Source organism: Rhodnius prolixus, unplaced genomic scaffold (genome assembly GCF_049639745.1).
Source record: "Rhodnius prolixus isolate KJV_2025 unplaced genomic scaffold, Rpr scaffold_2, whole genome shotgun sequence".
NCBI classification, from domain to species: domain Eukaryota; kingdom Metazoa; phylum Arthropoda; class Insecta; order Hemiptera; family Reduviidae; genus Rhodnius; species Rhodnius prolixus.
The window spans coordinates 51,977,454-51,999,896 of NW_027411592.1; the positions used below are offsets into that span (position 1 = coordinate 51,977,454).

A 22,443-nucleotide genomic window follows, 5' to 3' on the forward strand; every position below is an offset into this window, starting at 1 on the left:
GAATGTGATCACTATGGTATGGACGATCGGTGGTTAACGAAGTATGAGCTTGCTGAAAACATAGATAAATGTTTAAAGAAAATACATTTTATATCAAGAATTAAATATGAGAAAGCTTTGTGCAAGATGGACACCGCATCACTGCCTAAAACAAATATTAAAAAGGCTTTCACAGTAATGTTTGGAACATCAAAATAATATATACAAAATATCTGAACCGTAAAATAGGATGAGATGTGGTTCTAGCTCACTCTGCAAGCTACAAATGAAGAAGCAATCAAACCAATGAGTTCAAATCATAGGATCAGGCGAATACTACTTATATTCTAACGTGAGAAGAGGCTGGATCACATAAGATAAATTTTTTTTTTTAAAGAATCACAAAGGATATTTTCAAAAGGAACACCAAGCCATTGATGTAAGTATTGTTGGCACATCCCAGATTTAGGACCCTCTGACTATTCCCAAATGTATTCTATCTATCTTTTTTTAAATCTAAAGAAATCCTTGGTGTTGAAAACTTTTAAATAAAATGGAGACAAGCAGGAAGGTATTTTCCATACTTTTCGAAACCACACTTCGAGGAAGGAATTTATTCATCGAAAAAAGTTAGACTAAGTGCATTCAACTAAAAAGGGACTAAAATAGAAAAAATTATAAAATTGTATTCATAAGTTATTTATTCGAACAGCAACAATTTCATGTTCTCAAAAATGAAATAAATTTTGTTTATTTGTCTTTATAAGTTTATTTTCAACAAAGAAATAAAATTTTCATTATTATAATTTCAAAATTCTAAGTATTTTTGATATTTATAAAAAACAAAAATTTATTAAAATAAATAAAAGATTATAATGAGCTAAAAATTACTGTTTACAAAAATAACCACAGGTATCAGCACTTTCCCGGCTGTAAAAATTAAAACATCCAATATATTTTATACTTATTCCGATTTTGGTCATGGCAAAACCTAAAATAGTAGAATAGAATAAGAAAGAAATGTTATGAATGCGTTAAACCTGTAGGTATATCAACTTTGAAAATCTTACTTATATTTTACAATTTAGGGTTATTTTGATTATTGGCTCAAACAATATTAATATAATCTTAAAACCTGTTTTCATAACTAAACCAAATTAATTTTGCTTTGCTCATTGCAGATTAAATTTTGCATCTGTTATTTGTGTGGAACAGTTGAAAAATTAAATTTGTTGAGTGTGGAACTTATTTATAAATTTTCTGGCAATTGTTAAACATCTGTAAAGTATATTTTTGATCGCGTCAAGTTCTCGAACTACATTAATAACTTATCTACTCTATCCGATGTTAGCCTTGAATTAACTTACCTTTGAATAAATAGATTTGATACCCAACCAAAACGTCCGGCTATCTGAGAAAACTACCACTCAGAAATTGATTATCCTTCACTTATAATCTTCTTATTAAAAATGTTATGCAACTAGCTGTATCTAAAAGACTGGGCAGTTTCTCTGGCCACATCGTAAGTTAGAATGAAAATCCTTTTGGGCAGATAGATATCGTTTATAGTATGTTTAAGTATTTGGAGAATATCCTCATTCAGAACAGTATGCAAGATTTAAGTCAAAGTAGTTAAAAGTAGGCTCAAAAACAAATTAGACGCACTAAGATCTAATTTTTGCAATCAGGAAATTTACAGACTTATAAAGTTATGCCCATTTATGTTTTATACACCTGCAACAAACTTTGACTCGGATATCAGAAACGACTTAATAAGTATGAGTAATTCGTAGTCAGTAATAATAAGTAATTCGTATAATCGAATATCTGGGAAAGAAGGGAACCTCTACAAATGAATTAGTCCTCCGTGCATGACACCTAAATTAGTACATAAAGCCCATCTGAAAATTAGACACTGTTTTATTTTTATACTTTTTATAAGCTCTTACAAAATCTTGTCATATGAAAGCTTTTAAACTTTTTTTCTTCTTTATTTATGAAGATTTGTTTATAAAACGAAAGTTCTTAACAATTTATTTTGTTATAATTAAAACATTTAAGACACTACTTAAGTTGTCATTAGTAAGTTTTCGAGTAATCAAATCGAAATAATGTACTTTGAAGTCTTATGAATAAATAATCTGTTAACTAAAAGATATATTTTTTCCTTCATTAGCCCCTTATATAACAAATAAAAATTGATCAATGAGTTTAAATAAAACCAATCGACTAGAATCATTGTTTATTCATTAAAATACTAACGTACGTTCGACTATTATTCAGCATTGTACTAATTTTACAATTCATTTATTTTTCAGCATACCAGGTAAACAAACAGATTTGTCTACTCTAATATTCCACAACATATCTATGGAATGGATAAATTTATTTAAAACATATTAGTTCTATTATAAAAATATAAAAATACATCCTATTTTAATGTCAACTCTCAATATTTGCTGTAAATTTTTCTTTCTTTTTTTTAATAGTCAGACTTATATTTATTATTTTTGTAAATCTAATTTCTAAAACTTTGTCTTAATTATAAAGACAACTACCAATTAACTAAAAATCTAACATATAATAAAGGAAAGGAAATAGCACCATCGTATAAATAAAGGTATGTAACATAATTTCTATCATAACATTATAAAAATAATATTTTATTTAACTAAATAAAAAGAAAATGGAAAAATGATTGAGGTATTTTACAAATCACTATTCCTTTTTCTACTATTCTTTACTAAAATTTAATTAAATAAAATGAACTTTGTAATTGTGGAGTTTATTACTTTAGGTATATTTACATTATAAGTTACGCTTTCAGAAGGCACCTCACTTTAATTTGTGTTATTTGCACTTTCCCATAAATAATTGACATATACTTTTCCAATTTTCGAAGAATGCCAGCAGTTTTGAATATACATCCCTCTTTAAGGTTGTTTACTTCTTTCTACATCAGTTCTAAAGTAGAAACTCTAAAAAAATAACCTAAATCCAACTTGAATTTCGTTACTTTTATAAATTCCTTTTTTCATTATAAAAATGAAACTGACAAGTACATACAACGGAAATTCGACATCTTTCACAAGATACAACAATCACAAAATTGCTGGGTGTAATAAATACAATTTACAAGACAATCATCATCCTTTTCTTGGTCAACTTCATTTTTACTATCAGTTAGATCTTCTGAAGATGTTTTGAGTGCCTCGTCTGGCAGTCCATGATATTGTTGAGCCAATGGAATACTATCTGTATCAATAATATCATTTTCTTGGGTTTTATTAATTTCAGGAAGACCAACCGTTAGCGGCCTTTCTTTGCAGTCACTTCCTGTCGTGTTTCTAAAGCTAACATAATTTCGATATTCTGTAGCTCCAGCGTCATCTGGCCTATCAACTTGATCTTCGTTAAGAAACCGTTGTTTTCGTTGTTCGAACTCTTCCTGAAACACAAGGAAATAATTTGTTATATTTAAATCAAGAGAAACAAGATGTTAAATTATCACTGTAAAATCCGGAAATTAATTTATTTATAATATTGAGACTATATGCCCTACTCTAACCACTTTACTAAAAAGTTAACCAATTTGTTAAGGAAGAGTTTGTAACTATCTTGTAACTATCCTGTGTAAACAGCATAAAATAAGCTGACATCTAGCTCGCTCATCTTTTAGAGGCTAGTACATTTGACGAACAAACCCTAACACCTTTTAGGTTGCAATAAATGCAGGAATTTGCGGCAATAGAAGCTTTATAAGTGGAAGTGAAATTCTTGGCACAAATCTAAAACCGGTCTGAAATAAAGAATAAAATCTTATTCGTGAAAATTCAGGAGCAACAGAAAATGCTGAAGAACTAGTATATTTCATTTTTATTAGAGATAATGGCTTGATGGACTGATCGAGAAGAAAAGGATTTAAACTGATTCCATGGACTGGACTATATTGATATCTCCTCCGGTTTATCAGCCGAATGGGACATTTCTCAAAAATGTCCAATAAAATGTTTACTACTACAAATAATAACTGCTCGCGTGTTGGATGCAATTTTGGAACGAGCACCGTGCATTAAATTTATAATAATTTTTAATAGATAGCTAGAGAGATTGAATGAAGTTTCTTCTCAATTTAAACTTGCACTAGTAAAACGCTAGTTGTTACTGACCTAAAACTAATGCTTGAATTAGTTACCTTAAACTGCAACGGCGGTCTCTCAACCAACGCGGTTGTTGTCAGCTTGTTCACTGCATTTTCAGATTCATCGATCTGAGACTGAAATCTTGCCCTAATTAGTCCTGTTCTAAAAGGTAACGTGTCCATTTCTCTCATCGAATTGTTGCAATCTCCTGCACCGTCTTCTTTAAAAAAATGTTCCTTCCTTGTAACGTTCTTAATATGTTCATGTCTATCAACAATGATTAAATAATTCTCTGCTAATTAATAATAATTTATATACATATATAGATATAAAATTAATAGATCTTACAAAAATATGCGCTGTTGGGAAAAGTTAATGAAATGAAGTTAATTCCTTACATTAAACATACCAAAATTAACTTTAACATCTATGACAATGATTGGTGAAATGTGAGACATTACAGGGAAAAAGATTGTTTTGTTTTAAGTAAACAACTTCAAGTGAGGAATAGATTTCTGTTTATGTTTCAAATAAATAAAAAAAAAACGTTGTTATAAACACTGACATTAAAGTGTAATGTAAATAACGAAGTTACTGCATATATCATGCGCTTGACATCAACACTTCTCCAGCATTTAAGAAACTCTAGCTAATTTAACAAATTAATGACTCTAAAAATCGTAAAACTTTGAAACGTCTGCGTTATTATTATTATAAACTCTTAAGTATGGTTTACCATGTTTGCCAAGATTGTCTAGTAAATACCCACTCTTACTTTCAGCTTACCTTTAGCTTATTTAAATCATTAAATTTAATCTAGACACATGGTTTACTTTAAAAAGCAGTATTTCTAAAGCTGCTGAAGAAGCGGTGCCATGAAATAGTAAAGAAACATTTTCAGGTGAATTACAAAATATTTCCGCCACTTCCGGAGCATCCAAAATGGCACACAGAAAACTGCCGAATCATTCTTCATCATCTTACCACCAAGTAAATAACCACAAAATGACTTTGTTTCGTGAAATTATGCTTAAAAACTCGAATGGTTTTCCTTTTATCAAACGATTTATTACTAGCGAGGGAAAGTGGTATATTTTGTCAGTGTGATTAAACAAAAAAAATTGTTTAAATCAGATCCTACTCAGCTATAAGTAGAGAATAATGGCTTTTGGCTGAAAAACCCTTTTCAGGGACCCCCCTGTGGTAAAGCCAAAAAGAGTGCACTCTTAAGAAGACAACACAAGACCGCAATGTCAGCTCTCAGCAGTTGAAGATTTTTTTTTTTTTGGCTTCTTTCTCATCCAGATTACTGCGCAGACCTGGAAACCTGTCGGTGCCTTCTTTTCCACTCCTTGGCTTACCTTTTGGAAACAAAATTAACAAATACGGACGATGTTAACTGATTGTTCAGAAGTTTTACCACAAAACTAGCTTCCCTAGAAGAGAATTAAATTAGAAGAAATTGAGACTGAACATGGGATTAAAAATGGCAATAGAAACTTAAAGTAAATTAGAAGAAAACAATGAACTGAATTACTTTGTTCAGGTGTGTAAACAATTTTTGGATTATTAAATGAATAATCGCGCAGAATCAGTTAGTACTTTTGTTTTTACTAGATAATAAAATAGATTGGGCACCTTAATTGTGAAGAAGTTCCTACAAGCTGACTTTCTTGAATTTCTTTTCTTTCATTTTCTTCCATCACCAGCCTGCACAAAAAAAAAAAAAACATATATTAGAACTTCATTGAATAATTCATTAAATTTGGAAGGATTTAAATTAAGTATAGATAACTATAATAAAATTATTGAATGGATCGTTTGCCAGGAATTAAAATGTAAAAACGATTTTTGGATGAATTAAAAAAAGAAAACGCAGAATATATACGAATTCCAGTGAATTTTATGAACTATACGAGACATGAACATAGAAACAAAATTATTTAGTTTTTAGAATATATATATATATAATTTTGTGGTAAAAGAATGGATGCTTACGGTTGTTTTAGTTTATATTTAATAGTAAAAACTACTCCTATCGAAATAATAGCAATTATAAGGTAATATACACCATCTGATACATCTATCATTTTTGCTGTGTAAAACTCAACTGAAGTTGGATTGTATAAACTACCTACTTTTTTTATTTATTTATATTTTTCAGCGGACGTCAGTGTTGTTTAAAAAACAAAAATATGTTTATAGCCTCCCAAAAGTTTTTAATACTAGATAAGCATTTTCGAAGAAAGTAATAAAAAAAAAAAAAAAAAGGTTTCTGTAGCTCCTCTACCTATTACTAACGCTGGGATATTATAAATTTCATCTTGCATTGCAATTTATGGAAATGGAGGTACAATATGATGGATCAATTCATGAACAATTTCATTATTAAACAGACAAATATTTTTACTAAATAAATAGAAAATTACTCAATTTATAGTTGAATAAAATGTTTTGAAGTTGACCAGTATTTAGAAATGTGCTAAATTTAGTTTTGTACCTACATATATTTGAATCAAGAACTTTTACTTCTATATGATGTGAAATTCAGACAGTATATAATGAGGAAAGATCAGTACAGTATTAACGCGCTTACTTAGAAATACTAGTTTGAACCCTGCTTACTGGGCTTAGATTTTTCTCACTAGGAGCTTCAACGGATCTGTCAGTCAGCAACTAGAGAACACAGTCCAAAAACCGAAAGTGCAGTAAAACGGCTTAGGATGACAATGTTACACGCCTTTAAATGAACAGTAGTAATAAATTGCAATAAAATAAGTAACATTTCTCAAGAATGTTAAAGTGAATGCATTCAATGTAGATTGCATACCGCAGCAAGAAGGACATTCCTATCTCATTTGAGAATAAGACGTGGATGGTTTAAAAAATTGCATTATGTCACGTGCGTGTAAACTATATGCTTTTTATTTACATGATTCATTATATACAGTTATTATACATAATTGGATACACATCAATAGAAAACTCGTTCCTGAAAATAGTGCAAACTCAGGAAGCTCTGTTGAATGTTTAATTTTTTCACTTAAAAAAAATATTGTGTGGAACACTCATGAAAATCATCCTGTTATTTTTAAATTTAGTCTGCAAAAAAGTTCCCATCCAAGTTTAAAATGAAGCCTAACTTGCAGATGCCATACAAAATTCTAAATCACTTTTCTAAAAAAAATATTTCAATTAAAAGTGATATCTTATAAAAAGATAGATTCCAATTTTAGATAAAATAATTTGAGGAAGTTTTGCAAAAATTTCATGACTCAGAATCCTTATCATGAGTACCCAAGGTTTTTCATTCTCCTCTAGGTAATTTATTTTAACAAGTTGGCTCATTTTAGGCTTTAAGATTCTGCTACAAATACCAAAATTTATTAAAAAGTAAAGTCAATTCCTTTTATGTACAATGAAATAAAATTAAAAACCTAGACCGGGAATCGAACCCACTAACCAACAATACAACTTAGCTTTCCGGGCCGCGCCTCTTACCGCTCGGCTACCGTGGCGCCAAAACAAGTCCCCAAATTTATACAATAATTAGATTCAGTATTGCAGTTAAATATTAAATTTTGGAAATCTATTATCTCGAGGATTCGGTCAATAAATCAACGCTGAATCCTTATAATTGGCAAATGTTTATTTATTAATGGTAAATGTTCAATTAGTTAAAAGGCATGAGTTCGCTGAGAAAGTGCAATTTGAGTTAGGGACTTTTCCAGTTGAAACTAACCTAGAATTTTTGATGAATAGAAAAAAAAAAATCTTTTAGAATTACTATTTAGTAAAAAAACCTTTAATAAGTAGTTTTAACCTCAACATTGATTGAATAAAAACGGGCACCCCACATTAACTAGGAAATTATTTCTGAAACAGGTAACCAATCATTGAGCTTTCCACAAAAAGTATGATCAGGAGATTTTAATAAGCTGCAGTTCTTTAAAAACGTTGGTATACCTGTCAATAATTTTCATATGATATTTGATTTAAAAAGTAATGCAGTGAAGCTCACAAATGGGTTAACCACGGGTAAACAAATTATATAAAATTAATGTATTCATATTGTCTACATAATCTTACAGAAGTTAATTTCGCAATGATGGATTTCATAAATGGTAAGTTCCGTTTTCATAAATTACTTAGTAAATATAAAACTTACCTTAACGGAGTCCAGATAACAGACATGGTACCTAGGAAGTCCAATTCAACAAACCGAGGGCAGATATTGTAAGAGAAAAAAAGACTAAATGCTGGGAAGATCCACTACATTGTAGCTCAATTGAGAGCAACTAAATTTGATGTATATTCCAAAGAGTCACGTAGTAATGCAGTTAATTGCCTCTATTTGTTTCACGGTATACGGCATGTGTACCGTCAAGAATGAATAAAACACGAGACCCATTGCTTACGTAAGGTAGTTATACAGTTCATAATGTTTAAAGTGTAAAACAATAAATATAAATAATAATAATAAAAAAAATGCATGTGTCTCAGCTGGTTCACGAGATAACAGACGATGTTCTTGGTACACTTATCAGTTTACCTGTGTCCATTACCGTTATACATACCTCTACACTGGTTAGTGAATGGTTTTGAAAAGCATCCCTACCCTAAAGTGCGATTTCTTCTTCTTAATTTATAATAATTAAGAATGAATTGCATTTGCTATTTTTTTTATTAAATATATACGTATATTAAAATTCATATTTATAATTAATGTGTTATAGTAGTTTCTGGTCTTGAATTAATAACTGAAGACAGTTTTTGTTTCTTTACTTGCTTTTTTTGGGCCCTTCACAGTGGTTTATCTCAAGTGATAAAATTGTGAACATCGAATTGAAACAGTAACGCCCAACAATCGCCAGCATTTCATCCTTAATTTGATGTGAAGGTCGTTTTATTTACTAACAAAAATATAAAAGTAAATACTTAGCAGCAACATTTTCAGCTTTTTTTTAAAATAAAACAAAATAAAATTAGGAACATATTATAAGTAAAAAAAAAAAAAGCAAATTTCTACTGATGTATGGTAAAGGTCCGATAAAATTTCAGTGCCCAAAAAAATATTTTCATAATACATCAATAAAGTTAAATAAAGTTGCCAGTAATTTTATCACGCCTTTATAATAATTGTTTGATATCTGACTATTAACCGCTTATTCAGCAATCTGTGAAGTGGAAAGTAAGCTGAGTCAAAAGTATACGATACTAATTTTCCAAATCAGGGCAAATGTGTATAACATACATATTTAATGCGAAGAAAAATTAATTTTAAATAGAATGCATTAAATTGAGAAGTTGCTGTTCCGATTTTTACAAAGATTCGTAGGGAAGTAGTATTTGTTTGTATTAAAAAGCAGATATTGCTATTATAGTCTAAGTCAAAAATTTTGCTTAATGACAGTACAGAGTGAGTTGATATTACGATTAAATTATACGTTGATTCCATAACGATATAAAAATATTTAATTACATAGTTGGGCTTTGAACTACTTACGTATTGTTGTGTGAAAGTAGAGTATAAATTACATCTCCTGGCATTGCTTGTGTTGTATTGAAATGGTCTAGCGAGCAGCCTGCTATTCCCATATAGTACAACGTCCTCTCTTAGTATAACTACTATTTGCCATCATCTTCCTGGGTCACAATACTTTTAAAACGACGTTGACACTTGTCTACAGTTGGACTCATTCTCTCAGAAAGTGGGGGAACCTTCCACGCCCCATTTATTTTAGAGCTTACACAGCCCTCTAGTCTCCCAAGGGTTTGTACAGGTATTGGTTTGGTTTTGGTGGATGTTAATATAACTATCTGAAACACTAAAGAATTAGTTAACTCATTTTTAGAAAGTACAATCCAGGATTATTATTTAAAGAATCGGATATTCACTTTATTACAATTTTAAATTTGTCCAGAGAGATAAAATCTGATTGGAATCACTCACATACTTTACTTGCTTTCAATGATAACGAATTTTAAATTAAAATTTACATAAACCTAATCTTAAGAGTGTAAATGTTGGTGATAGACACTTGTTTTCACAATCTAGCTAATATTTTCTGTCAGGCAGCACTTTCTCTCCCGAACACCTCCCCACTAAATCAAACTATGGAATTCCCTAGATTACTAAAAATCATTTTACCAGGAAAAAGGCTTCAAAGAAATTATAGAATAATACAATAAAAACTTTACTTCAAAAATTATCCTGTTTCCAGGATACCTATTCCCTGTTTCCGTAAATTTTGCTATTCTATCAAAGCTTTAAATTTACCTTAATATTATTATAAACGGAAGCTGGCAGAAGCGGACACTGTCCTGATAAGTTATGTTAGAAACCTAAGTTGCGTTTCTCAAAGATCCCCATAAAAATCAATTTTTCTGGAACTAAGTTCAAAATGAAAGTCTTAGGCCTCTAGCAGAATAGAAGATTTAAGGAAATTTGAAAAAAAAAAAAAGATATGCAGCGTATACATTTTTATATCTCCCAAGAAATTGACTCTCCACTTCAACTAGATGTTCTGAGAATCTATCTGATTGGCGCTAAAACCCGCTTAGGGAATAGGGGTACACCGGCTCTTCTATTTCGATGGATACCTTTACTAACGTTCTTCAAGATGACTGTATAGGTTTCATGACCGTAAATTGTTAAACTTAGGATTCAAGATTGGCGAGGAATCGGTCAAATAAAACAACTCTTCTTTTTGCCAACGTTACAATTTTATCATTAAAAAATAAATAGATATCCAAATTTTGTACATAATTATTGCTGGGTTTTTTAAATTTACTTCTAATCTTTTGGTTATTTGTTATTTAGTTCATAAGGGTTATTTGGTTTCTCCTGTGTTTTGTTTTTAACGGTTTTTGTATTAAAAGAAATTTCCCAATATCTATTTTATTTACTCTCTTGTTGTAATTAGTCTATTGTATCTGTCCCATTGTAATTACCAAAATTCCCGTGTAAGTCCCGCTATATCTGTATGTATACCTGCTTCTCCAGTTCTGGCTCTTAGTTTATGTAACTCAACCAACCCGCATAGCCACGTAAGTTTCAATAATTACAAACAATTTATTGTATTTTACTGCTTATTTTTGTATTACTGATTCTTACTGATTTTCTAAGTTACTGACTCTATAAATTGTTTTGTATTTGTAATATCCAGGCCCTGAAGAAGACAATATATTTGTCGAAACGTTGGCAAAAAGACGAGTTGTTTTATTTGACCGATTCCTCGCCAATCTTGAATCCTAAGTTCCTCAAGATCTCAATCTTTTCCATTCTAAGAAGGTGGTATGCCCAGCTAAGTCTTCATAGCCTGATGTCAAGGAGCCCCAGGAAGAGATATGAGTTGGCAGACTGGGAAACTACTCCTCGTTAAACATTATAGAAAATTAGATAAAACCCTTAAACGGATGTCGGGCTTCATTAATAATTAATATATGTGAGGAAGATTTCAACATTTAAAAATTAAAATAGGTAATACAGTAGTTATGAACTCAATTAATAAATAGCCTCCTTATTTAGGAGAGTTGGATATTATGTTTACTATAAAATGTTCACTTTAGTACAATATTAATTTTAGTAATTAAAATATTCTAGTTTTAATTAGTACAAAAAAGGATACAGGTTCCTATATTACTGAACAGTAATGCATTTATTTCATCAAAGTTGCTGAAGTTCACTTGTGATAAAAAAAATAATAATAACCCCAATTACTTGTTCATACAAAAACTGTTAATTCCCATTTACTATAAAAACCATGATTTAAATGTAGTACTTTTAACACTAAAAAATCACATTTAATATTTATTACAATAAAATTTAAAGTTTTGTTCAATCAGGCAATTTATGATTATTAAAATTATAATTAGCTCCTCAGGATGGGTAATGTCGCTGAATATTCGCAATACGCATGCTTTGTTTTTTCTATTTCTGCCTGGTTTCGGATTTTCATTCATCTTTTCCAGCCAGCAAGTGTAGTGTTTGATAGATATTTTTTTTACACCCAACTAATGTATCAATCGCTGATGTATCAAAGATATAGGAAAAAATGCAAACTACAACGGATAAAACTAGTGATATTCGTGATTTAACTCCAATAGGTTTGATTAGTTTAAAGAAATTTTTTGAAACCTTCCTACAGTAGGAAAATACTTCCAATTCCGGGACATGACTGATTTGATCGATCACAAATCAATTTGAGTTGTAAGTGTTATGTAGGAACATCAGACGATTGTAATATTGGAAATAGGTTTTGAATTTGTTAAAACAGCCATCTCTCATTGCGCATGCTCTGAACAATCCCAAACCACTCAGAGGTTCTGATGGAAAATTTAATACCAAATTTTAAAAATTAAATTCCACAATAATATATCTGCGAATTTGGTTTCCTTCTAATTTTCTAGCATAAGTCACTGATATATACTCATATATAAACATTATCTTCTGGATCCTGCATTTCCTTCTTAAGAGTAGGAAATCGTCCGTGCAACACCGAGATGTATAAAGGAGTTACCTTCAAATCTGGACTGTAGGAGAGAAGCAATTCCTTCCTTAGTTTCAAAACCACTGATACAAGTCAGCTTTGTTTTCCACTGACAGAAGTTCTAATTTAAAAACATACCTTATTTTTACAATTTTCTCGTTCATTTTTTTTGTATACTTCTTCCAAAACATTGATATCTATTATATTATTTATTTCTTCTTCCATTTTCTTCAGCTATTTCTCTTCATCTGGAGTCCATTCCTGCTAACAAATGCATATAGCTGTAAATTACCTATTTCTTTGCAAGTTATATTCATTAATGGAATGAAATGTTATTACTGTCCAATTTGTTCTTCTTGCCTTTGTTTTTTACCTCACACCTCATTGATTTTTCAAATGGCCAATCCTACTACAGATGTGCCTTGATTCCTAATCAAATTCGAATCAACTACTTTGTAGACTTCGTTGTAATCTTTAGTTACTTTAACAAAGAATTTTTATAACAAAATAATAGTTTCAATTTAGATCAAGTTATTTTATTTTTAGCTTCAAATTTTATTTAAAAAGTTATTCATTTATCACGTTTCTGCTCACAAAAACAGATATCTGCTTGTACGTGACAACGGGAACACCCTGAACCCATATTTCGACCAGTTCTCATTCCTAGACTGTCTGTCTTATCCAGTTAACTTTTGTTCTCCATGTTTTGAACTCTAAGTCAAGTTTTCCTTCATTTTACAATAATTTGGTATAGCTCTAAATAATTGTTTTTTTCTTATCCTATGCCTCAGTATCTTACTTCCATTAGTAATTAACCCTTGAATAGAAAGAAGGCTCTCGGCACATAAAGTAGGCTGATAACTGGTAAGGTTTCTCTATTTCTTTTTTTTTTCCTAACCAGTTTTTAATTGCTTTGGCTTCCGAAATGTTGTTTGGAGCTTCGACTTCAAAGGTGTCCTCCCAAACATATTTTGACTTTCACGGACGTTATGGTATAACTAATTTCATTTAACTGTTCTATTCCACAAAACTATGTCCTTTCCTTGATCGTCGGAGGTTAATCTAGACAAGAACCCTTTCATAGAATTACTTTATGATGCGATTTTGGGACAAATCTTCCAGTTTACTCTATTTTAGTTACTTACAACTAACTATGCTCAACTTCAGAAGGATGGAATTCCTTTGATCGGCAGAATTAACTTTTCGAGAATTTTCTATTATGTAACTGGATTAGGCGAACGTTTGTCCCTTTAATTTTAATACATTCGCTTGTAATGCTTCTGCAGAAAATAGAACTTAAAGTGTCTTTTCATGAGTATCGTCTGAAGATTAGCTATGATGAATTCAGTTCTTGCATTTTACCAAAAGTTGTTGAAAATGAGGTTAAATCAGTACTTGCTTTGCAAACAAATTAATGAATGTTTTATACCTTAGGTTTTAAGCTATTTATCTCGAAGATTCGCAGACTGCAGCTACCATTCTGCATAGTTACATCTTTATACATTGTGCTTGTTATTTGTCAGCACGCTGCAACATTACCATATTTTTTTTTGTTATACATGCTATTTACACTCTATATGTGCAACATACAAACAACGCAAACATATGAATGTACACATGCACAGTTCCACCAAATTGTATGTGGGCGTCCTTGAGGAGTTAAGGTCTAATTTCCTCGATCTTTCAAGTTATTATCATATGTGGGTGACAAATGTTTTAAAAAAATTAGGAGAGAAATTGATTAAAGGTAGGGTAACTTAATTATAAAGTTTTTAACTTTACACATTTCCATAAAAGATCCAGTGTGTTTAAGATCAAACATTCGAAGAAAGCACACGCTAACTTATCAATCTTTTTTTAACTTTTTTCCCAAATGAGTTGATAAATATTTATTTTGTACATATAGAGAGAAAAAATCGAGAATGAGGCAATGATATTTATTATTTTCTATCTGGAGCAATTGATGAAACTATAATATTTCACTCTTGTTTTTTCTTTTTTAAATTTGAAGCTTTTTTTACCTACAATTCTGTTAGAAAATGGCAACATGGCAAGGTCTCTCCCAGTTACAAAAATCAGCAGTTACTTAGTCTCGATCACATTTAATTAAGGTCTAAAACGTATATTTGTAGGTACGTTAAAAATGTAATATCTTAAAATTAATTACGTGTACTCTTAAACGACATTTCTAAACTAATCAATAAATGACACTGCCTTATTTCACACTCATTATTTATTGAAAAGTATCAAAAAATCAATAATATAAAATTTGAATAAAACACATCGAAAAGCTTTTTCGAACGTATTGCGTGCGGGTTTGTTTACTTTTTGTCGTTTAATCAACCTTTATACATTACTTTTTTAACTTTAATTTTTTGTTAAGATCAAAATACTGTATAACCGTTATGTAATTATTAGATTAAAACGCAATAATAATGCCTAAGTTTTGGTTGGTCCTCGTTATTAATAAGTTGCAATGACATTCATTAAATGCTTGTGAGAGATAAAAAAATAACAATTTAAGCATGCGCATTGTTGATAAAATCCACGAAACACAGCCAATAACATGCATTAAAAAAAAATTGACTATTTTCCATTAAAACTGTCATCACTTGATAAAACAAAAAGTGTAAAAATACTCACGTAGAAATAATTCACTTAAGTTTACATAAGAAAACCATGATCTTTAAGTTTGACATAGTGTATTAACTGAAACACTCAGCACAGTTCTAACAGTTCTGAACAAATACACCATTTTGTGGGCCGTGTCACGAACAGTAAAGTAAGTTCAATATTCGATTCTGACAGTAGAACCCATTAAAGATTTTAAAAACTGTATCACCTCTATTTATATAATTTATTGAGCTTGTCACGTATAATTCTCATTTACAGAAGGGAATCAAAGGGAAAAATTATGATCTATTAAAATTTATTTCTAAGCAGGCAAACAGCGTTTGTTCAAATTGCTTTTTAATTTCCTATTTATTTTATTCACTTGACGAATCTTTAAGCAAAAAGTGTTTATTATTTGAAGAGATTATCAATTTTGTATGTTAAAATTTTACTGAAATGGGACAAATTGTTTCCAGTTGACTATTTTAACTTTAAGGGAATTTCCATTGGTTAGTTAAGTAAGTACTGTAGCGCTACCTGGGATGGGCTTATCGAAGTAGTGATCTAGAGGTCGAATTGTCCTGCAATTTCTTTTACGTTTTTTCAGTGGGTCCTTCCATATTGGTTGAAAACAGAAGGGTCTCTTTTTAACACATATCTGACGGTTTGTGGCAGTCTTTGGAAGTTTAAAAATTTTAGTAACAGAGGTTAACTGCTTGGCTTCAATAATGCAAGGGCAGCAAGTGCCTGCAGCTCAGCATCAAATTTCTGGTGGAAATGTTATACTAAAGATGAACGAGCTCCAACAATTATCTTCAGGAGGTGAGTAATTTTGCAGCAAATATATTTCTTGTAAATTTCATTTTAAATATTCAACTTTCATTTTCCCAGTTTGTCAATAAGTTCACTTAACCTTCTTTCTTGACAAATTAGAAAACAATGGTTTTATTAAAGTAACTCACTTGTTTACTTTTACTTCTAAGTCATAAAAGCCTGTTTTTTATTGTATATTCTGTGCAGTACATTTATTCCACATTACTTACATGAAGTGTGCCTGCTTAGCACTACTAGGCAAATATAACTTCTAAGTTTATTGCGAATGGAATCAATAATCACTATATTCACTTGACAATAACACCACTAAATTTACCTTAAGGTCTGTTAATATATAAAATTAATGCATTTAATGTTCAATTTGAGTTTTTTCTTCTTAACTGTTTACATATTTTCAGTTTGTTTTTGTTCTGTCTTCTTGATTTATAAAATGTTGTCATTTTCTTGAAATTTTAAATTCTTAATAACATGATCATCACTTCACTTTCAAAAAATCAAACTCACTTGATAATCCATCCCACTTCAAAAAAAAATTGCTAGTTTTAGAGTTACTTACAAAATTGTTCTGCTTAAAGTTACTTTACAAAGATGTGGATTTCAAGAATTTTAAGAATTATTCTTTTCTCGGTAAGGGAAGAATATGCAACGATCTCAAATATCGGCAATCTATAAATTGCTTAATGTGACACTCAGGGATTCAGAAAAGTGTGATGGGTCACCTTCTGTTTCCACAATTTTTGTCAGAAATTTAAAAAAAATTTCCCACTTTTGTTACTTTTTTTTGTTAATTTTCTAAATATTAATTTGTACATTATTTAATTTTTGTCCTCCTACTATGTTGTATTATTTGTGTGGAAACAGGTGACGCAACTATTTACGTTCTTGGTGCTGCTCATGATGCTATACCTCAAACTCCAAAACTGAGTAAGTTTCATTTACATTCAGATCTGCGAAACTGATCCAACTAATAGGCGACAGTTTTACAAGTTATTAAACTTGTTTTCTTTTTGGTTTTGTAAGTGTCAATTAACTCCTTCACTAATAATGTCCCATTTTTCCTACAGCATTTTTTTTTTTTAAAAAAAAGATTTACAATAGAAGTAATATGTTTGTTTATCCTAAGGCTTGTTGGAGTTGGCACATAGAGAATATCAGTCTGGTGATTATGAAAATGCTGAAAGACACTGCATGCAGTTGTGGCGTCAAGAAACGAACAATACTGGCGTCTTGTTACTTCTGTCTTCCATACACTTCCAATGTCGCAGACTTGACAAGTATGTTGACAAAATTACTTTCACATTTATAAGTTTAAATTAAGAATAGGATAAGCAAAATCCAGCAACCAATCCTGAGAAATTTCCTTTATAGAAGCCTCTTACAGCTCAGTGCCCGTGTTGATTGTAACTAGAGAATATTGTCCGAAGGCGTAATACAGTAAAAAGGCCAAAGTGGTCAATGACCACAGATGTAGACGCTTCTTTAATAAAAAAACAAACCTTTTTTGAGAAAGTATTCTCCCCAATCTCCTCGGGAACTACTTATTTTAGCTTGAATATAGGAGATTTAAAAAGAAACCGTCCTTAAATTTACTAGGCACTCTTCCAATGTAACCTCTCCCAATTTTATTTATTTACTCTAGACTAATTGAATGATTTTTTTGTAAGCTCATCTGTGATTTTATTATGCCTAAATCTTATTTTTTATAGTATTTCTTATTCAAATGAATCATTTATGTAAACAATATATAATTTTAATTTCAGGTCTGCCCATTTCAGTACTCTTGCAATCAAACAAAATCCAATGCTAGCAGAAGCATACTCTAATTTGGGCAATGTATTCAAAGAAAGAGGACAACTCCAGGAAGCATTAGATAACTACAGACATGCAGTTAGACTCAAACCAGATTTTATAGATGGTTACATCAATTTGGCAGCAGCTTTAGTAGCAGCTGGTGACATGGAACAAGCAGTTCAGGCTTACGTTACAGCTTTACAATACAATCCGGTAAAGATCTGATAGTGCGAACATTTTAGAAAATAAGTACCGTGTACCTTAATTTATTAGTTACTGAGACTGCAAATTGTATGGGCTGAGAGTATAAAGTGTTGAAGATAGCGATTACAGTAACCAGTTTTGATACAAAAATTTTATATACGAGTACTCATTAATTTTACATCCATCAATGTTATTAGTACCAAATGTTAAAGATCGCAGTTGATTAGGCTTTACTGCCACTCCCAATACATTGTAAATCTGAACAACAATTATAGAGCGCAGTTGAGTTAAATAATTTTGAAATCAAGATGATATAGTAATACTTAGAGTAAAACTGTGGATCTGATCTGGGTATTGGTACAAGCAGTCTTTTTAATTTAGGAACAGATATAATCTTATCGCCCAGCATAAAAGTTTCCTAGTGACGAGGAAGTACTTCGTATGTGTTGTGGAAGTGCTCAGTTTCGTTTTGCAAAAGGATTTTTCGTTAAGGTTACTTGGTGCAGAATAATTATTCGTTTTTTTTCAGTAATTTTAAAAAAAGTTCTTTCCGATCTTATGTAAATGTTAAAAAGATATTTTAAAAAGACCTTTAAACATACACTACCTCTTCTTGACCATGCTATCCATCATCTGCTCGTACCCTTCTTCTTAATAATGGAATAAAACGTTTTCTAACAAGTCATTTAGCTAATGATATGCCTTCAACAAAGTGCATTGGGCTAGGATAGTAGTTAGATCTCCAGTTCACATCTTCGAACGTGAAATTGGAGGGAAAATCAGTTAATCCAGGGCAGAGTGGTAAATATTCTTTTATCATATATTCTCGAAGATGACAACGAGGGCTGTCTCTGCAAATTCCTGTTCAGTGCAGGGGTTTTTGCAGTAGGTCCTGGTCAGTTAGTAATGAAACACACACAAAACACGGGGCCTCCTTTTAAATTTAAGTTAAAAAAAGGAGTCTTTAAACTGATCCTGTCCTAGTTATCAGACACTGTCGCGCTGCTATATAGTCAATTTTAAATAAAATAAATAACTAACTTTAATTTGGTGTTAATCCCGCACCCAAAAAATGTTTTAAGCTGAATTTATTACGGCCTTTAAAATAGTAGTTTGTCTTTCACAATTCAAATTCTTGAGCTGTTTGGGCTTGACCAGTCTACTTTGCGCTTGGGAAAAAAAGAAACCTACTTTACTACACGCTCTTTTTACCCCTTAATATAATAATTTAAATAATTTCACTTTTTTGAAACATATCTATTTGAAATTTAGATTTTCCATATTTAAAATGATGATATGGCTCTCAAATGACTGCAAATAGTTGTAGAAATTAAAACTGTCAAAGAAGGACAGTTGTAATAAGGGTTTATATAATTTACCTAACTAACTCCTTTGATTCTTATTTCAGGATTTATACTGCGTTAGAAGTGACTTGGGTAATTTACTGAAAGCATTAGCAAGACTTGAAGAAGCTAAGGTATGTACAGTATTTTTATAAATATTCCTTTTAATATCCTATTCCTTTCTTTGCTATTACTAGCAATCATTCGATGCCCATTATCAAAATTTAAATTAATAATGAATATTAATCAATAAAATATACTTCGTAGATTCATAATTTTGTACAAACATACCTACTTCCTTTTGCAGCTCGCGATTTGAATTTCTGGAAGTATTTTATTTATCTGGGTTTTAAATAACTTCGTGCACATTATTTTAATAGAAAATTATTTCTTATTAAAGTAATTACTTATAATTTAAATTAGTAATTATTCTTTATCGATTAGTAATGATAATAATTTATTATATTTCCAGAGATTTTGTTTATGATTTTTAGTTCACAGTTTTATCCCCAAATAATGGGATTTGTAATTTTTTTTTTTTTTTTTAAGTATTGCTTTTTTTGTAGGCACTGTTAAATTTGACCATAAATTATTAATACATATTTTTCTTCCTCAAAATAAATCAGATTTAACGTGCATACAAAAAGCGCAAAGTTTTATTAATTAAGTTGTAGTTAACATTTATGCTGCTTGCATGCGATAAACTGACAATACCTAAATTATTTCTTGTCTTAAGTTTTTGTACAGTAAGAATAAAAATGCAATTATTTCTAGTTAAAGTAAATGTTTATAATTATTCTAATTAGGTATTGTTCAGTGCGCTCGCGTTGCTCCTTCCCAAACAGCTGCCTGAGCTAATTCATGTTATTTGTTTTAATTTTCTTGTTTTTTTTTTAAATTTGATTTTTCGAAGAAATTACATTAGGGTCTATCTTAATTTCACTTTTAATAGTTCTGCAGCTTTTCAAGAAAGAAAGTAACATTTTCATAATATTAGAGCAGGTAGTTGTTTCCATTCCCTTCTTTTAAATAAAGGAAGTGGGTACATTTTATTTGAATATACAGATTAAAATCTATAAAGGCACAAGTTATTGCTTTGTAATAGTGATTCCAATTTCACAATGTAGTCTGAATGATAAGAGCATCGACTTTCCTAAACTAATCCTAAATCATGTATCCTTTTTTTCCATCAACCTAAAACCAAAAAGTACAAAGCTAAAAATAGAGAGAACGGAAAAAAATTTTATCCAAAACACAAGACTATCCTGCAACAAATCCTAACTCATTTATTTTTTTATTTAACAAATGTTTTTTTTAGTAATTTTTTGTGTCATCATTACCTGATCAACATTAAAATGGATCCAATGTGTAGGTAATAAAAAGTAAATATTATATTTTTATAATGATTTGTCACTTTTCTCAAATCATTTTAAATAGTTTACTTTCTAACAACAATCCATAAACTTCGAATGGTATTAATATTCTTTTTGAATTAGTTTGCTGCTGTTTGTAAATTTCCATTTAAAATTTCGATTTTACTTAGTATTCAGTGAAAAGAATCAGAGAGAAAATAAGAGAACAGAAAACAAAAGTTAACTTAGCAATATATAATTTACTCACTCTAATTTGTTTCTGATTGCTTGTTGACTACAGAAAATCACCGTTGGTTCAACTCCTGATTAATAGTTTTCTTATTGTTTTTCCTGAACTGTGAATACTAGGGCACCATTGAAGAAGTGAAAACTGTGCATTCTCAAACACTCACACATTCTACAAATCTCGACGTGTGTATGTCATTGCAGACGTGATTAGACGCTCATTAAGGTAAAGTATTCTTAGGTCAGTCTCTCATCTATGAAAAAAAAAAAAAAAAAAAAAATTGTGGCAAATATTTTGTTGGGTTGCAAACTGAATTCTCAATAACAAAATGAAGAAAAAGTAAAGAAATGGGAGGCTGGCCCAGATTTAATTTCTGTTAATTGCAGAATGTCGGACGGAGTTGTACTTTTGGTCTCACCTGGCGTTCGGCTAGAATAGGAATTTTTTTTTTTTTCTCCTCGCTCGCATGGTACACCCTACTTCCTTTCTTCCCTTTGCTCGCTGCTATTCACCCCACTTGTACAGTACGGGCCCACACATTGGCCGAGTGAAGGTTGAGGAATCCGGGTGTGTGGGTCAGTACTCAGCGATCCATTTGCAGAAGGAGACACACAAAGTACACTTGATTTTTTTTGGAGGAGAATCGAACACTGTGTGACTCTTTTGGCCATCGCTAATGCTGCTCGCACTAAGGTCGGCCGTTGGGTGAGACGTACGTAATTTGTTTTGTAAGCATTGAACGATAGTTTTTTAACAGTTATCTTTCCCCCTTTCCCCCATCCTGTGTTCCTCCCTACTATTCCCTTTTGTACTTATCTTAAACAGGCATGCTACTTGAAAGCTATAGAGACCAGACCCGACTTTGCCGTCGCTTGGAGTAATCTTGGTTGTGTTTTCAACGCTCAAGGAGAGATTTGGCTAGCTATTCATCATTTTGAAAAAGCTGTAGCTCTTGATCCCAACTTCCTCGATGCGTACATCAACTTGGGCAACGTACTGAAAGAAGCCAGAATTTTTGACAGGTGAGTGAATACACTTTTTTGCAATTCAGTGTATTTTCTTCAATAGGTTGTGTTGTTAAAAACGTTGCATTTAATATTTAATGTATTTATTGCTACTGTCATCTATTGCGCGCACCTTTTACTACGCTCAGTTTGACTGACAAAGAATTTGAACATTACTCAAAAATAGCTGATCTAAAGATGTGAATGCTTGCTCCTAGTGCAGCTAGGCATTAAAATTTTCTTTCATAAATATAAATTGTGGAGGTTGTAGTTTAAAAAGTCTGTCAAAGTTTTATGGTGGGGTCAGATCACGTAGCGCATTCACTCTTTCCTTAAGGTGGCATTTACGTGGTAAACGATATATATGCAAAAAATTAGTGATGGATTGTATCAAGTCAAGGAAGGTTAGTCCGATTGACCTTTTATGAGATGCCTATAATTC

General features: G+C 30.9%; 2 protein-coding genes and 1 long non-coding RNA gene across 8 annotated transcripts in view; 2 read left to right on the forward strand and 1 right to left on the reverse strand.

The window, feature by feature from the left end:
• Positions 1-2,208: 2,208 nt before the first annotated feature.
• LOC141449953 (uncharacterized) lies at positions 2,209-15,398 on the reverse strand. Of its 3 annotated transcripts, XM_074119929.1 has the most exons (6): positions 12,953-14,140; positions 12,752-12,874; positions 9,628-9,949; positions 5,760-5,831; positions 4,175-4,388; positions 2,209-3,427 (listed from the first exon to the last, which is right to left on the reverse strand). In XM_074119929.1, the coding sequence occupies exons 3-6, from the start codon at positions 9,717-9,719 to the stop codon at positions 3,065-3,067; spliced, it is 741 nt and encodes a 246-aa protein (XP_073976030.1). In that variant the 5' UTR covers positions 9,720-9,949; positions 12,752-12,874; positions 12,953-14,140; the 3' UTR covers positions 2,209-3,064. The 3 variants fall into 3 exon arrangements, with proteins under 3 accessions (XP_073976030.1, XP_073976029.1, XP_073976031.1); XM_074119928.1 differs by lacking the exons at positions 12,752-12,874; positions 12,953-14,140 and adding an exon at positions 15,257-15,398; XM_074119930.1 differs by lacking the exons at positions 9,628-9,949; positions 12,752-12,874; positions 12,953-14,140 and adding an exon at positions 8,290-8,428.
• On the forward strand, positions 8,103-9,102 carry LOC141449957 (uncharacterized). Its single transcript, XR_012455790.1, has 3 exons — positions 8,103-8,245; positions 8,325-8,544; positions 8,625-9,102. It is a non-coding gene; the product is annotated as an uncharacterized lncRNA (long non-coding RNA).
• The window catches only part of sxc (O-linked N-acetylglucosamine (GlcNAc) transferase sxc), a 163,722-nt gene continuing 156,532 nt past the window's right edge, over positions 15,254-22,443 (forward strand). For 2 of the 4 annotated variants that reach the window (XM_074119918.1, XM_074119919.1), the window contains exons 1-7: positions 15,254-15,395; positions 15,834-16,048; positions 16,922-16,984; positions 17,184-17,334; positions 17,821-18,064; positions 19,464-19,532; positions 21,823-22,019. In XM_074119918.1, the coding sequence (XP_073976019.1) occupies positions 15,955-16,048; positions 16,922-16,984; positions 17,184-17,334; positions 17,821-18,064; positions 19,464-19,532; positions 21,823-22,019 (818 nt within the window). In that variant the 5' untranslated portion in view covers positions 15,254-15,395; positions 15,834-15,954. The remainder of the gene's footprint in view (positions 15,396-15,833; positions 16,049-16,921; positions 16,985-17,183; positions 17,335-17,820; positions 18,065-19,463; positions 19,533-21,822; positions 22,020-22,443) is intronic. The other 2 variants (XM_074119920.1, XM_074119921.1) reach the window with 1 other exon arrangement.